The 16,332-nt window shown below is 48.6% G+C and overlaps 7 protein-coding genes across 7 annotated transcripts; 1 reads left to right on the top strand and 6 right to left on the bottom strand.

The window, feature by feature from the left end:
• Positions 1 to 3,117: 3,117 nt before the first annotated feature.
• Pdw03_1508 (Translation machinery-associated protein 20) lies at positions 3,118 to 4,015 on the bottom strand (the record flags this gene model as incomplete). The annotated part of the gene is made up of 3 exons (XM_014679522.1): positions 3,118 to 3,508; positions 3,634 to 3,774; positions 4,002 to 4,015. The coding sequence occupies 3 exons, from the start codon at positions 4,013 to 4,015 to the stop codon at positions 3,118 to 3,120; spliced, it is 546 nt and encodes a 181-aa protein (XP_014535008.1).
• A 406-nt stretch (positions 4,016 to 4,421) lies between these two features.
• Pdw03_1507 (GTP-binding protein, HSR1-related) lies at positions 4,422 to 6,017 on the bottom strand (the record flags this gene model as incomplete). Its single annotated transcript, XM_014679523.1, has 3 exons — positions 4,422 to 4,973; positions 5,223 to 5,780; positions 5,943 to 6,017. 3 exons carry the CDS (start codon positions 6,015 to 6,017, stop codon positions 4,422 to 4,424), a joined length of 1,185 nt encoding a protein of 394 aa, XP_014535009.1.
• Positions 6,018 to 6,659: 642 nt separating this feature from the next.
• Positions 6,660 to 10,200, bottom strand: Pdw03_1506 (TUP1-like enhancer of split; the record flags this gene model as incomplete). Its single annotated transcript, XM_014679524.2, has 5 exons — positions 6,660 to 6,757; positions 6,815 to 9,574; positions 9,643 to 9,864; positions 9,960 to 10,034; positions 10,164 to 10,200. 5 exons carry the CDS (start codon positions 10,198 to 10,200, stop codon positions 6,660 to 6,662), a joined length of 3,192 nt encoding a protein of 1,063 aa, XP_014535010.2.
• Positions 10,201 to 11,180: 980 nt separating this feature from the next.
• On the bottom strand, positions 11,181 to 11,603 carry Pdw03_1505 (uncharacterized protein; the record flags this gene model as incomplete). Its single annotated transcript, XM_014679525.1, has 3 exons — positions 11,181 to 11,295; positions 11,372 to 11,442; positions 11,550 to 11,603. 3 exons carry the CDS (start codon positions 11,601 to 11,603, stop codon positions 11,181 to 11,183), a joined length of 240 nt encoding a protein of 79 aa, XP_014535011.1.
• Positions 11,604 to 12,287: 684 nt separating this feature from the next.
• Positions 12,288 to 12,704, bottom strand: Pdw03_1504 (uncharacterized protein; the record flags this gene model as incomplete). Its single annotated transcript, XM_014679526.1, has 1 exon — positions 12,288 to 12,704. The coding sequence occupies one exon, from the start codon at positions 12,702 to 12,704 to the stop codon at positions 12,288 to 12,290; it is 417 nt and encodes a 138-aa protein (XP_014535012.1).
• A 565-nt stretch (positions 12,705 to 13,269) lies between these two features.
• Positions 13,270 to 14,022, top strand: Pdw03_1503 (Beta-glucuronidase; the record flags this gene model as incomplete). Its single annotated transcript, XM_014679527.1, has 1 exon — positions 13,270 to 14,022. One exon carries the CDS (start codon positions 13,270 to 13,272, stop codon positions 14,020 to 14,022), a length of 753 nt encoding a protein of 250 aa, XP_014535013.1.
• A 724-nt stretch (positions 14,023 to 14,746) lies between these two features.
• Pdw03_1502 (Band 7 protein) lies at positions 14,747 to 16,137 on the bottom strand (the record flags this gene model as incomplete). The annotated part of the gene is made up of 2 exons (XM_014679528.1): positions 14,747 to 15,557; positions 15,644 to 16,137. The coding sequence occupies 2 exons, from the start codon at positions 16,135 to 16,137 to the stop codon at positions 14,747 to 14,749; spliced, it is 1,305 nt and encodes a 434-aa protein (XP_014535014.1).
• Positions 16,138 to 16,332: the final 195 nt, after the last annotated feature.

Genomic DNA, 16,332 nt, shown 5'->3' with positions numbered 1-16,332 from the left:
TCCGCTTCCTCCGTCACTAGGATCTAGCATGAGCACCGGTGGTATGTGAGCATTTTGACTGATGTTTCCAGCTCAACTCAGTGAAATCGAAATTCCGATATGCAAACCCCTTGCGAATCAACTCTAGCCTGTGATGCCCGATTCGATACTATGTCTGCATAACGTCAGGACTTGGAACTATAATGACCACGGGGTCTTGAAAGCAACGACCACTCGAAAACTCGACAAGCCTTTCTGGTGGTATATCATAATCCAACCGCGCCGGATGCTATGCTAGTATCTTAGGCTTGAAGAGAATATGGTTATAGAGCAAATATCTGATGAGATGAACTTCGACCACACGTATCCTATTAATTGATTGATGTGTACAGGCGACGGATTCTACCACCGGTGGCTTGAGTTACATTGGATATAATTGTAGGCAAACTATTAGCTAAGGGCTTGCGTTCCGGGGCGCCAAGGCCACTCTACTTACCTATGTAGGCATGGAGGTACTAGTAGTTATTTAACTGTACCACCTGTTGATGGATGTATGTACGTTGTATCCAGGAAGAAAAACTACTCTATTATCATACAATACTAGAATGGCTGCGTAGCATACTTCGTCGCCCGTAAATGTATACTCCGTAGGAAGCAACTTGTAGGTTGATTTTATGCACACTAAGGCTTCATCACGCAGTACGCTCTGTACCCTGTAACAGAAACTGTCAAAGTTCATTATTAATCGTGTGCAATGACAGGATATAGCCTGCAGAACTTGTCGCACTGCCACTATCAGTCGTATGCCTTAATCATAGGAAAGGCCATATGCGTCGTACTCTTGCCTATTTTCTGGATCCAATTCCAAGTTTGTCAGAAAGGAGACATCGTCCTGCGGCAATTGCTTGGAGAGAATGTTTTCCTTCTGACGCAGTAAGATGCAACTTCTAACTATCGGTATTATAGATCGTTGAGCGGGCCAGCTAAGCAAGACATGGACATCAATCAAGCCATCATTAGTTACAACCCGTTCGACTGTTTAATCTTTCAACAAAGTCGTCCCGTCCTGTAAGATGCAAAGCAAATGGCTCAAGCGGAAAGACCCCAACTTCGCATTTGGAGGGTTCAAATGGACTGTATGCCCTGAACCAGGAAGTTGTACTTGTGTAGTTGTTCAAGCAGTTGCTGATTGGGAAACCAGGGGTGACACTCGGTTTGGTTGCATGAAAATGGGACTTCGTCGTCCATGTCAGTCTGAGCACAGTGGATCTCTTGCACACATTCAAAGTTGAAGTTCGAAACTCCAACCAATCGAGTCTTTCCATGGCGAATAAAGGCCTTCATCGCATTCCATGTCAGGACAATACTTCCTTCGCTCCCAATTGAGTGCAGCGACTGCTGCTGGACAATGTTCCAGGTCTGAAATGACATTGCCCTTGTCGTCGGCCGCATAGCCCTAGTCCTATATGGTCGCATTTTCACCCATCCACACCTCACAGAGATCCCCGGCCGATTTGATCGTGACAGGGTGGTGGATCAAGGACGATCGACAAACCCAATACCCATTTGCTGGAGAGCCAGGTCCAACGCCATCTTCACCTTCTCGGGAGCACAGAAGTTGGCCCACCGCTTGTGGGTGGCGAATGGCTCGTTGCGTAGGATGCCAGACTGGCGAATCCCCTCGCCAACCTCGACATCTACCTACGGAGGTAACCTCGTCAGATCAGGGAATAGTGCAAATTCAAGCGAAGACGGCATACGTGGTATTCCCATGCACAGTTGAGGTGACAACATCCGGCTTGAATGACTATGCGGATGGTCTAGATTCTTTGCTGCGAATCGCCCTTGAAAAGACAGTAGTTAGCCAAGGTTCAAGCAAAACTGAATTGAAACCGTTTTCCCTACCGGTCGAACTACAAGCCTCTGGGTTAAAAGTACCAAATGCAGGCGAGGGGACATGCCTCTGCGTGTGGCTTCTGATATTCATTGACAACGATTTGAACGTCCTGGTGTGCATGTCTTCAGGGTTAGTCAGTAGGCGAAGAGGGCGCTAATTCCTGCTAACAAATTGCACTGGGATAGACTTTGGGCGAGAAAGTAAGGGGAAAAGGCTCTTTGAAGCCCTAAACATCAGAGTTGGAGAAGATATACAGAAGCAATATTACACTCAGACTCCGGCCAGTAGAATCATCTATTCGGCATTCAATTCCACCACACTGTTTTCAAGATAGCCAACGCCTTGTGCACATTGGCTATATATTCTTCGATATCATCTCGACCGTAAGACCTCATCGCAAGCATTCAAGGCCTGTGCTCCTAATGCTCCGGTTCTTCGTGTTGAGTCTGTCGTGGAGCTTCCATCAAGAATGGCAGGGAAGTACGATTGAATGAAGCTTGAACAGCTACGAGAAGATGATGTGCCGTGCGTAAGAGTCGACTAAAACTCAAGTGGAAACGCTGACTCTCTGGGAACCTGTCTGGGGCAGCTCTGGCTCGAGATATCCAGAGGACCGCCTGCATTCTTCGGATGACTTCTTCCATATGGGCGGAACCTCACTGCAAGTCGCATATCTAATCCACCGAAATCGATTCTTTGCTAGGAATTGGGCTGCGGCTTCAGGCAATCTTTGAAGGACCTGATGCAATTTAGTTTCTAATATGAATGTGATTTATACACCCAGGTCTCTACATCTTTAAATGTCAACCAATCCTCAGTGCCTAGATTCTCTATACTCTAGCTTTCTATACTTCTATTCTCTATGTTTAAATTTCCAACTCGTGCAGGCATTAACTACATACATCTTTTACATCTTTTTCACAGCCTATATAGTTTGTTTCGTGGGGGTAAAATCTGAAGAAAAAAGAGAATTCAAAGATTATCGGGACAACTCGTTATGTCAAGAACCACAATTACAGCCTGAATGCAAGTAGTGGCTATCTTCTACATGTACATTTCATTCAATACACCCATTGAACCAACCTGGATCCCGCGCCCAGAGGTGGGATATTTCATTTCAAATCATCCAACACATAATCATCACCATACGTGCAGAGAGGTATAGTTCAAAGCCAAATCAAAAGACCCCAACCCCAGCCCAATGAAATCCATGCTTCTTTTGAGAAAAATAAAATCCCCCCTTAGTCCAAATGCATTCTCCAAAGCCCATCACCAAGATAGTGGCCTTCATCAATAACAACTCCCTTCCCTTTACTCTTGATCTCCTCAGTGCCAACCTTCAGCATACCAATCATGCAAATCTCCTCCTTCCCCTCGGCCTTGACACCAACGATCTGCCCAGCCTCAAGCGCATGCTCGGCATCGGGTAGACGCCCCCCGGGAGAGGTAAGACCGGGAGCCATCAGCGTTGCGCCGGAGAGTACAAAGCGGATGGCGCCGCGGTCGATCTGGACTGTCGGGACGGCAGAGGGGTATGCGTGGATAAGGCGAAGGTGGGGGACTGGGGGTCCGTCAATGGGTTGGAAGAAGAGGGGGGTTGAGTCTATTGTGTAGAGGGTCACGCGATCGGGTCTAGGGTGGTGGATTTTGTTAGCTTTGGGGGCACCGGAATACGATGCATAGAACGTTCATGTCGAAGGTCGGAGCTGACGTTGGTGGAATGGCAAGGCAAACAAAGGGGGGAACGGGAACGATACAGTTTCACGGCTTCCAATGAGGCCTTCTTGGGCATGAAATCTTCAATAAAGGGCTCCAAGCCGGGGTATGTCTCCAGCAGCTTTTGGCGCAGGCCACGCTGCACTGAGGACTTCACTTTAGACCGGTTGCTTGGGGGAATGCTAGACAGCACACGGATGTTAGCTGGTGTCTTTGATAAAGTTTGGTTGCAAGAGCTATTCCATAGAAACCGTGTGGGGTTTGATCTGGAATGTTGGACAGCTCTGCGGTCTTTGCGGTGCCTCAAAACGAAAGGGAGATATGTCCCATTTGGCAGGCATGGGGTTCTGATCAAGCCACCAGACCATCCATAGGGTTTTCTGTAGGTTGATTGAAGGGTAAGACTCACTCTTTCTTAAACATGATGCTGGTTGAGGATGTGATATTATGAGAATCAAGCTCTTGGTACGCAAGTGGGATGCGCGGGGATTTGGTCACGTGACTGAAAGAGTGCTTTGCATTTTTTTTAATTCAAAGCTGAACGGTCCGAATAGAACAAATTGGATGATCTTGCCCTTGGGATATGACCCATGATGGACTGATATCCATATCTCACGGCAACTAAACCATTCTCACGAGGATGACGCGGCATAATCCTGGAGCAAAGCAAACTTGTTGAACATGGCGAATACCAAGGAGCGAACGATGATGATTCGCATCAGTCCAGTCAGATTGTTTGGCATGAGATAAATTTAGATTTACAAGTGGAAATTTATGAAGGCTGAACACTGGCGTATCATTTAGAGAAGATACTACTGTCTATGTGCGCCTAGTGCTTAGCAGCACCGGCCTTGATGAGCATGATATCGCCGTCCTCGACGACGTAATCCTTGCCCTTGGTCATGATTTTACCAGCAGCCTTGATGGCGTTTTCGTCACCGTACTCGCGGAGAGAAGCATAGTTGTACACGATGGCCTGGATGAAGGTCTTCTCGAAGTCGGTGTGAATAACACCAGCCGCAGCAGGAGCCTTAATGCCCTTGCGGATGGTCCATTGGCGAACCTCGTCCTCACCAGTGGTGAAGAAACTGCCGAGGTTCATGGACTGGCGCATAGTGGTGATGATCTTAGGCAGACCGGACTTGGTGCCCAGGGACTTGCACTCGGCCTCAGCGGCCGCATCATCGTGCATCAGGGTCAGACGCTCCTCGAACTGAGCCGAGACGGGGAGGATGGGGTCACCGGGCGAGTTCGTCTTGATCCACTCGAAGACCTTGGGGAGGTACTTGTTCTTCTGGCGGATGTAATCTCTCTCGCTCAGGTTGACAAGGTACACAACGGGCTTGGCGGTAAGAAGGAACAGAGGGTTGATAACTTCGACCTATACCCAATTCGGTCAGCATAAGAATTCTCAAAGAGTTTGAGGGCAATCTTGTAAAAGTGGACTCCAAAATTTCAGCATATAACTTTTTTTCTCAGGGTGCCCTCGGATTGTGAGTATCCTTTTAATGAGGGCACTCAACGAGCTGGGTTAATTTCGAGCAGTGCTCTTATTCATCAGGGAAAAGGAGATGGTGTAGATCAAAGGCAGGTTGGATGGGAGTGGAAAAGAGAAAAATTTTCAACATACCTCTTTGGGGTTCCAGTCACCCTTGCGGATGTCATTGCCATCCTTCAGGAACTGAAGAACCTTGGCAGTAGTAGCCTCTTCTTCCTTGAGCTTCTTCATCTCCAGAGACTGTCCACCACGGCGAGTTTGCTTGCCAAGAAGGTCAAGAGCCTTCTCAACAAACTCGATATCCTTGATGCGGAGCTCCTCGTTGATGATCGTCAGATCACGGCAAGGATCGACATCACCCTCAACGTGGATGATCTCAGCATCATCGAAGCACCGAACCACCTGGAAGATGGCATCGACAGCGCGGATGTGCGACAGGAAAGCGTTACCCAGACCGGCTCCAGTCGAGGCACCACGGGTGAGACCGGCAATATCATACACGGTCAAGTTGGCAGGAACCTGTGACTTGGGCTTGTAGTGCTGGCAGAGCCAGTCGAACCGCTCATCAGGAACGATGACACGGGCCTCCTCGGGGTCAATGGTGGCATATGGGAAGTTGGCCGGGTTACCGAGGGAGGACTTGGTGATGGACTGGAAGAGTGTCGACTTGCCGACATTGGCAAGACCAACCTGAAGCCATATTGTTAGTCAATCATGGTTGAGAAGAAAAGAAGAATTTTTTGGGAGCGGGAAGGGGGCAAGGGGGTTTAAGTAGTTTTTCGGGAGGTAAAAAGTGGACTGTGCTGTGTGGAAAAAAAAAAAAAAGAAAGGGTGGGGGCCTAGCTCACATACGATACCACTCTTCAGGTTGTTTCCTGGACGGCCCAAAAGGATCTTTTCCTGAACTATCTGCTTCTTGGGAGCCATTTTATTGGATTTTTTCTTCTTGCTTGAGTAGAAGCGACAGAAGAGAGGTGGGAGGTGGGGGGAAGTCGAAAGGCGGAAGCGGGAACAAGGATGGAGCGCGCCAAATGCAGGACCAGCTGCGGATCGATCGACGATACGAAGGAAGAAGATCAAAGATGAGGAAGACGTGATGGCGGTTGCCCACAGCAACTGCGGACAAGGTCAATGTATAAAAAGAGAGTAAATGAATGCGTGTTTAGCTATCAAAAAGCAATGTTGTTGGGGTACGCGCCAGACATCTTCGAATTTTCTGCCTGCAGAGCTGCCACCGCCCACGTGAGAGTCAAGCCCTGACGACGTCACTACATCGATGTGGGTGCCATGTACATAACACTGTGTGTATCGAGGATTATTATTGTCTTTTGGTTTGATCCTGGAACAGTGTTCAGATCATAGCAAGATGGGAACAGGTTGACTTAAATAAGAAAACCCAGAAGAGAACCTATGATACAAATACACCATATATTGAGATATGTCATCTCCAATCCCGCCTCAGCAGAGATAATTAATGCACGCCCATTTGGGTGACCCAGCCCGAACTTATGGAACGCCGGCAAAAACAGAGAAAGAAAAAAGGTATAGGTAGCAAGAGAGAAACCATCATTAAAGATCCATTGCATCACCATGGTCTGATGTAGTATCAACCATATCCAGGAGCTTGGCATAAGGCACTGTCACGCGTTGAAGGTCGCGGTGTTTGCCTAGATGAAAGGTTGTTAGTGATTGAAGCGTAAAAAAAAGAAGAGAAAAAACTATACCAAGAGCGAGAATCACCTCCTTCAACAATGTTTCCCGAGGCCAGCCACACAGATCTTCAGATCCTTCGCGCCAATTACGGCCTTCGCGCTCATTGGCCTGCAATTTCAAGATTACCTCGCTGGCATCATCTTCGTCCTCGAAAAGACCACCAATTAGGCCCTTTAGGAGCTCCTCGACTTTAAGTTTTAGACCCTCAGCACCAATGCGCTTGGCGTACATGGAGAGGTATAACCGGAATTCTTCCTTGGCACCTAGGGATAGAGCCGCAGCGAGACGATTTTCAAGATGAGCAATGGATACGCTGGACTCGAAAGTCTCATATCCTTCGCGTGACAATAAAACCTTGATGAGACGCTGGAGGAAGTATGCTCTTCCGCGAAGGAGGGTCTCATTCGTGGTGTTTCGCTCCAACCAAGGAATGATGCCGGCTGCGACAGCTGCCTTGGCATCCTTGTTATCTTGCTGTGCATCCTTGGCCTGCAAGTTGCTCACAGGTGCGTCTGTGGTGTTCCAGTACTGACTACCGACGGCCCACCAAGCTTCCGAGATGCGCTGCCATGTGAACATGGATGGGGAGTAGGAGTATCCCTCGCCGTTGGACAAAGAAACGATGACACGGCCCTCTGAGTTAATGCGTGCGTCTGTAACTGCAGGAGCGGCAGTGGGGTGCGCGCCCATGGTATGAATTGCCGCATCTAGGACTGGCTGGAGGGAAACTGGTGGGTGAGGAGAAGACAAGTGCTTCACATTCCAGACATAGCACATGCCCACAGAGGAGATGCACAGGATCCACGGTCCATTGCACTCCAATATGACAGGCTGTGCCTCCAGAACAAGCGCACTTACCAGACGACGACCTGCCGGTGACCAAAGATAAATTGATCCATCTTCGCAGCCCGCTGCCCACATGCTCTGATTACCAGTCACCAGCAGGACAGTCCGCGGTAAGAAATCCTGCCATAATGGCTGATCTCCGCGGAACAATGTCAGTCGTACTGGCTCGCGGTCCACGACACGACCAGTCAGACTTGCTGGTGATGGGTTCCGAGCTTCGAAAACCACGTCCACGCGACTCTTGGGAGAGCTTGAGTCTGTACCAGGGCCTGGTTGTTCCGTCGGTTTCCCGCTCGAATCTAGCGCGCGGAGAATCTGGCTGCGGATTTTGGGGACTGCCAGACGAAGTTGACTGACCGACATACAAGGATTTGTGACTGCGGGGCGAATGAAATCTGGAGTTGGCTGTTGGCCAGTCGTGGCAGATTGAACTTGAGCTGGTAGAAGACCATCGGCAGTATTGGCCATGATGGGAGTTGCACCATTTTGACTTGCAAGTGTCACACGCTTTTCTACGCTGCCATCTTCGTCGCCTTCTATTTGGGCCAACTTGCGCTTGTTTCCAAGAAGAAGGGCAGTCAGACCACCCTTAGGTAGGCCGTCAAAGGGTTTTGACAGGTCAACAATGGTTGTCGGAGCGTCAGCCTTGACCTGATTGCTGACAGATGCCATCAAACGGGCTTGCGGGAGGGATGACTCGCTGACTCCAGCTCCGGAGACTAGTAAAGGGGCGATACGCTTTTTGCCCTCTTTGGTATATGTAGGACGCTGCTTCAGTCTTTCCAGCTTGGCTTTGTAAGGGTCGGGCTTCTCTGATTCTGTAGCAGCAGGTGCCGAAGGGGTTCCATTCGTCTGGGTCTTCGTAGCTTCGGGAGCTGGCGAAGAGCCCCGAGCAGGTGTAGTTCCATTTGATGGCTGTAGGGCTTTATCTCCATTGGTAGTAGGTTCAGCGCCATCGCCCATCAGTGCACCCATTCTTCCTTCAACGTGCTTGATCTCACCAGCCTTGCTCTTTTCCTCCAGCAGTAAGCCGTCAGTGGTTTCTGTGATGCCGGCACCCTTCCGATTAGTTCCGAACTTAGTGAGTGATTTTTCATTCTCTTCCATTTCCGTGGCCCAGCCCAGCTCGCCATCTTCAAACCTAACTGCCACAATTGTGCCATCTAGGGCAGTAGCAAAGAGACACTTTCCATCAGGGGTCCATGCCAGATCCGATATAGCTTTGGCAGCCATTTCCTGCGCAACCACAATCGGTCGTGCATTACTCGTAATCCAAATACTGAGGGATTTGTCTCCACCGGCACAGGCAATAACAGTAATATGGTGTTGTAGTACAGGCTGTCCATCGGCTTGCTTCTTCCCGGGCGGCTCAGTTGCATAAAGTCGTGGAGAGAATGAGCAAACCTCAACGGGTGCCTCATGTCCAATCAAATTGATGTCGCCATCCCATGATCCGCGGTTAATGATGGCCACAGAGCTCACAGGGCCGTTCACAGCGTTTGCAGCTGCGATATGCATCCCATCAGGCGACCAAGAGCAGCGACGGAAATAGGCTGTCAAAGGAGAATTGGCGAAGGGAGCTGTGATAGTTTGCTCAAGGACGAAATTGTTCATATGGTCGTGAGCTGAAGAATTAGGGGCAGGGGAGGTAAATCGGAAGATGCGGACGGTCCGGTCATCACTAGCAGTTGCGAAATATTTGTTTGCCGGATCAAAAGTGATGCCTTTGACGTGACTCTGGTGAATTGCAATCGTCTTCAGCTTTTCAAATGAGTGACCAGACCACACAACAACCTTCGAGTCCAGCCCAACGGAGACCAGAATCGATGAGTCGAAGGACCATCCAAGATCCTGGACATCATTATCATGACCGATCAGACGCCGAATCGTGCGCCAATTCTCAACCGGGGGTGCTTCATCGGTGCCTACAAGTTTTCAAATAGCTGTCAGTTTCTGCCTCCATCTTTCCATGCCTAGTATTTCCAAAGCGTACCAAATGTTGACGAGTGTGTTGGAGGGTTAGCATCGAGTGTGTACACGCAGACAATCTTGTCGTCTGCGCCTGACGCAAGGTATTTCCCGTTGGGCGAAAAGCGGACGGTGTGAATTGTGCCCGAGTGGTTACTCATTGACGCCAGTTGTTTTGGCTTGCCCTCAAGTTCCGGAGTTCCGGTGCCGTAGATGGCTTCCGTTGACCAGATTCGCACGTATCCATCTGAAGCGAAGCAAAAGCAAGAATGTCAACAAGGATTCCCTCTGCGGCGCATCTTTGAGACCTCCGCCTCAAAACAAAGAAAGGGTCGGACTCACCTCCAGCAGCAGTGACTAGTCGCTTCCCATCTGGTGAGACATCGCAGCTATAAACCTCGAAATCCTTGCGTTCACCTGTATCAGAGCAATCAAATTAGCACATTTTACCCTTACAAGAGATGATTTTCTTCAGTTCTCATCAAGCACTGTGTCTCCGTCCCATCGGCGTCAAGTAAAGAAAACCAGGGCAAGCAAGCTCCATACCTCCATGAGTGAGCCAAACCGGCTTTATGATATGCATCGCACCAGTCCCAGAGCAAAGTCAGGGTTATTCGCTTATTCCTCGGAGTTTTGAGTGGTCGTGTCTCGAAATAAGGTCGTGCGACACGTCTCAGCACCAAAGGGCGCAGAGCGTGGGTAAGGAGGGGAGCTGCGCGGCGTGTCGGGAGCTGATTGTTGAGTGCTTATATGAGTTTGACGTGGAACATGGCAGGACCAAGAGCCAAAACAAATGGGTTCCTCGGTCACGAGACTTAAAAAGAAACCAAAAAAAATGAGGCAAAAAAAAAATGAGGCTCAGGTCCAGATGAGAACAACCGGAGATTAAAAGGGCGCGAATCCAAAAGTCGCGACCTCCAGATTTGCCTGGTCCGAGCTCCCGCGTTGATAGTGTCTTTTGAACTACACTGCAAGAGCTAGCACTTATGGGTTTCTTTTAGAGAGGGGCCACTATCATTTTGTATATTTTATACTAATGCCGATATTTTTTATGCTTGCCGATTATTTCAATCCAAAATGGTGTAGCGCAAACATGGTTCTACACCAGAAATTATGGCGACTGAATTTATACCGGGACAAACTTGTATTCAATGAATGATCATAGCAAAGAAGCAAAAATCGACAACGACTCGGGCACCAGTTAAATACGATCTTCAAATTTCTTGATGGATTTACATGTTGAGGTTTCGGTATCTTTGAGCCTCATCCCTTGCTGTAGGAGAGGCAGAACAACTACGGAGTAGAGATCTCTATGATATCGAGGTCAACCAAAACAGACTGAATGCTATAGAAGAAAAGCCTCTGCACAATAGGTAATCAATGGTTGTCTTTTAAGGTGCACTTCAATACACGCCGAGCATTGAGTGGAAACTCTCTGAATGTGTGTTGATGCACTGGTGATAGGGCGGATCTAGTATAAGAAACATGAAAATCCATCAGTTATTCATATCACTGAAATCTCCTTGCTAGATCATTTCCTTGCCAACATGACGACATGATAATTTATTTCTTGCCGGATCCACTGGATCCTCCAGAGGGGGCAGTGTAGGTAGAGCTTCCCGACCCGCTGTTGTAGTAGGAGCTTCCATTGGGGTTGGAGTAGTAGTAGGAGCCATTGCTAGAGCAAACAGTCAGATCAAACTGTTTCCATTCATCCCATATGCATGACAGCTTCGTTCCAGATAGGTGCTTACGTATTGGAGTAGTGGTAGTTGTTCGAGTTAGACGTGCTGGAGCCGTAGTCGCGAGAGCAATAGTGGTTGCCCTAATTTGTCTTTTGTCAGTGTCACATGTATTCTGATATTTACCACGAACAATTGTATCTATTGTGTTCTTGGTGGCATAAAATAGGCAAAAAGGGCAGAGGCATACCTGGCTGTTGGTGCCAGAGCTGTTGATGGTGTATCCCTTTCCAGAGCTAGACATTGTGGATATTTTATCTCTTTTGTCAAGTGGCGATAGAATACACAGGATAAAAATAAAAAGGGGGGAGAAGGCTTAATATGCCAGAGAGAGTGGAGGGGGGAAGCGGCACGAATAGGTCGGCAGCGAATCGTTCGTTGGATGATGCCACATTTCGTGAGTGATGACGTAGTTTGACGCTTAGCATGTTTTGCTATGGATCTGGGTTTATTCAAAACATTTTTAGAGTAGAAAAAGTGTGATGGAGAGTACAGATATAGTTCTCTCGGGCTACTTCAAAAAGAAAAGTTGGTGGCGCATCGGCCATCACATAATTGATCTAGTAAACACAACATCTAGAAGCAGGAAAAAGAAAAATGAGGTCTCTAGTACGGAATAACTAGTTGCAAGTCTACAAGAAGCATGCGAGCAGAATCAACAAGCTATGTACGATGTAGGCAACGAAATACCAGCTCAATGGAAACAAATTATATGAATACGACATATCTTACACTAGACCCTCTTAAGATACAAATGTTACCTTCGAAAAATGAACCAGAATGAGCCATTCTATTGATCTAGCTTATGCGATCGACTATTCGCGACTGTCTGAAGCAAAGGCCATGTTCTCTCAAGATCAATTTATTGAGCAGCATGATAATTCAACAGCTTGGCCGAAGCAGACATAATCCACACAAAGCAATTCGACTATTCCCGACTATCCAGAACAAAAGCCATTTCCTCGTGAGCCGCCTCCAATTGACCAGCGACAGTGTAGTTAATATCGCGATAGATAGTGCTCGACTCCCTAAGGCAGGTTAACGACCTAGCCAAGCCAGGCAAAATCCTTGCGCGGCAATAGTCTTGGAATTCACTGGTGAAATAGCTCGGGGGGCTAATTAGGACAGTTGGACACATCGGGGACTTTCTGGCCATAGTCTCAGCGAGCTGTCCGATGATCTCTAGATGAACGATCAGATCATAAATGGCCAGAATGGTTTCTGGGCGGCGATCTTCCAAAAGATGAAGCGAGCGGGACTCCCTTAGGAGAGCTTCTTGGAAGAACTCGCAATTACGCTCGAAGTACTGTTCATGACTCAGGTGGTTGGGTCTAGTTAGAAACATTGTTGTGTGTGAGAAAAGGACACAAGTTGTTTTAGATGCGCTCTAGATGTATACACCTTGAGCTAAGGTATGTGGACAATAATTAATGAATCGACCAGCAAAGCGTCAGTTGGGGATCGCGAGAAAGACTCGAGGAGGTGGAAAACGTCTGGCTTTAAATTGCTCTTCGAGTTGGCATTGTCTTGTTTGAACAGGTATGAATGTTCACAAAAGAGTACAAAGCTCTTGAAATGGGGATTTTTAATTCTTTGTCGAGCTCTCAGACAAGCCACCTTCAATGGTTCAGTCATCTATATTGCCTTTGTCCTTGTTCTCTTCCAGGTCGTTGATTTCTTTATTGCAAGATCGTCTGTTCCTTCCTGTCATGGATTTTTAAACCCAACCCAAGCAGATCCTCTATACAGATGTAGACTTAGTATATATTGTACAGATATTCCCGTCGTTCAATCAGCATCCCAGGCTCACCATTCGGACAGCAATATAGGAAAACTCATTACGACAACAAAAGTGTTCTCTCTGTACCTTGATACTCATTCGAATCACGACGGACAAGATACTGGTCAGCATGGCACCTTCAGAGCAGTCCTGGGCTCCCCCAAATCCTCCCACAGAGATCCCAACTGCCACCCCAGCAGGACGATACGGCAAGATCCAAGACGCAGGAGCTATACGACAACGATGGATCGAAGACCCCACAGACCCCACATGCCAAATCCAGCCCAGCACTCTGACCGTAGCCGACCTCAGAAGTGCACGCTGGTACATTCGTACCGACAAGCACAACATCCCATTCCAGGTCGCAGAGAATGTCTTCGCACTAGGATATGCCAATGAAGCGGAATACAACCAGACACTGACGCAGAATTATGCAGAGGGTGATCTTGGGCTTGCTGGCTGCGAGAACATATATGACATCCTAGTAGGAAGGGGATTGATCATCGCCGAGGGGATCTTCAGAAGTGATGGGCCTCAGTTTTCGCAGATTGCCCGGGCTCATTTGCAGGAGATTGCTGAGCCAAAGTCTCTGCGACACTTTTATGTTTGTGATGTCGTCAATACCGACACTAGGACTTTCGTGCAGGAGGTTCTCTATTCCTCGCGCAATGATCTCACTTGGCCTCCGGTTTGTAGAACACCACTCATCTGGAAATATAATAGCCCTGAGTACCAGGGGCTTCTGGGTACGCGCGTTGGGAAGTGTGCGGTGTATCTGGTGCTGGAGATCTTTCCGAGAGGTACGTATTATATTGCTAGGATTGTGACCTGGGATGAAAGTTGCTCACTTGAGATCAGGTTTGATATTGAACCGATTCCTTAATCTTTGGGTTTGGCCGATTAATCGAAATTGTTCATAGGATTGTTGTTCATCATCATGGTTTCGGGTGGACTAAACTAGGATTTGCACGGCCCTTTTACTCGGAGCTGTTAACATCGCACTTGTTTAGGTGACCTCCATCTCCACTGTAATAATCAGCAGTAAATGTTAGTAGATGGCCTCTCAAAGAAGAGGTAGGGTGGATGTAGCATAGTATTTCAACGTTGAAATCCGACCTGGATCCGCAACAATCACACCAGTGATGAAAGCGAAGGGTTGATCTAACGAAATTTACATCCGACGTCTCACGAATGACCGAAAGTTCCTGGGAAGATATAAGATAATGATACTTGTACATTGAAATATTCTCCGATCTCGGTTCTGATCAACAACCATCTTTTATGTACACATACAGGAACCAATGTGGCGAATTTGATGACACATGCACAGCGAAGTTCGCACTTTCTGTGAGACTCCTTAAGAAATGCCGGGAAACGGTCGAAAGGTAATAGGCAGTAGGAGCTGGAGAAGTAAGAGATGAGAAGTGGTGGGTAAATGTAAAGAGCCCAATCCAAGAAGAAAGCAGAAGAGCAGAGTGGAAAACAGCCCACCCATACACTAAAGGAGCCAATTGACTGGAGGTGCCAGAACACAAGGAAAAAAGACGGAGGGAATAAATCAAGGGAGGAGTCGTCGTTCTCGTTTCGGTTGGGTGAAGTACAGACGCTCATTTCTTGTGTTCACCGGCGACCGTCTCAAATCCCTCGTCCGCAGTTTGAGAGGCGATGTTGGACTGTGTGTTCTGCTCAGCCTGATCCCCAAAAAAGGTCGGCACCTGGCTGTTTTGCGGTGTTTCCGATGACTGAGAAGTGCCTTCAACCCCAAGGGTTTTCTTTGCCAGGCCCTGGGCCTGCGTCTCGCTGATCTTGCCGTAGACAGCCATAGCGTTGGCAATCATTCCACCCATGTCCCCAACATTACCAGGAACAACAACAGCCGTTCCCTCACGTGCCAAGTTCGACCAAGCTGCGACGTACTTCTCGGCAACGCTGAGACTAACAGCTTTGTGAGCATTCTCACCACCCTCCTCGATGGCCCGAGAGACAGCGTCGATTCCGAGCGCGGTAGCCTCGGCTTTAAGCTTAATAGCCTCGGCTTCACCAGAAGCGTGGTTGACCTTCTCGGAGCGCAGAGCTTCGGAAGCCAAAATAACGGACTGCTTGCGACCCTCGGCAATGTTGATCGCACTCTGGCGCTGACCTTCAGACTCGAGGATCTCAGCTCGCTTCGACCGCTCAGCAGTAACCTGGCGATGCATGGCAGCCACGACCGCCTCCGGCGCGTGGATATCCCTAATCTCATATCGAAGACAGACAACACCCCATTCCTGAGCCGCCTCGTTGATTGCCTTGGTAATGTTTGTATTGAGATTGGCGCGTTCCTTGAGAACGTGATCGAGAGTCAACTGACCGATTTCGGAACGCATGGTCGTCTGCGCGAGTTGCGAAATAGCGTACTCTGCGTCCTCAACGCCGTAGCTATGATTGACGATGAATTAGCGATTGCGTTGTTCCGACTGGTCCAATTCCACACAAAAACTAAGAACCACCATAAAACCACTCACCTTGCCTTGTACGCATCGAAAACCCGCGTGTATAACACCCCATCCAGCTCAAGGGTGACATTATCCGCCGTGATGGCATTCTGGCTGGGGATCTCAATAGCAGCCTCCTTCAAGCTCTTCACGTAGGCAATTCGGTCCAAAAATGGCACAAGGATCGCAAGACCGGGTTCCAGGATACGGTCGAACTTTCCCATGCGCTCGACGATCCATGCTGTCTGTTGTGGCACGAATCGCACAACGGTGTTCGCGGGGAGAGTTTGGCGGTTGGAGAAATAGCTGGTGGGTCCCTCGTTGTATGAACCACCCGATCTGAAGCTGTTGAAAAGAGACTCTGGGACGAGAGACCGTGGAGAATTTGACAGTGTCCGTCGCTGAGTCTGGGTGAAGGTGAAGGGAGTGGTGCTAACTGCAGAGGTTCGTGCGAGACGTTGGGGAAGGAGCTTCTGGCCACGGGGCCGAAATAGCCTTGACGTTTGGCGGGATGCGCCCTCCATTGTGATCAAGAAGTGGAGTTAACTGTAAGAAGAGTTACAGGGAAGGATGAACAGTGGATTAGATGTGCAGAACAGAGCTAGAGAGGGGAAAGGGAGCTGTTAGAGCCGGATCGGGACTGAATTGTCTCCGTTTGGTTCCCAGTTCACAAGCTCTGGCTGCCTGAGGCATGAACAATCGACCTCATTCCATCAGAC

This window comes from Penicillium digitatum, chromosome 5, assembly GCF_016767815.1.
Source record: "Penicillium digitatum chromosome 5, complete sequence".
In the NCBI taxonomy this organism is placed as follows: domain Eukaryota; kingdom Fungi; phylum Ascomycota; class Eurotiomycetes; order Eurotiales; family Aspergillaceae; genus Penicillium; species Penicillium digitatum.
Note: the sequence above shows the minus strand (reverse complement) of the source record. Positions and strands in the feature narration are given on the sequence as shown.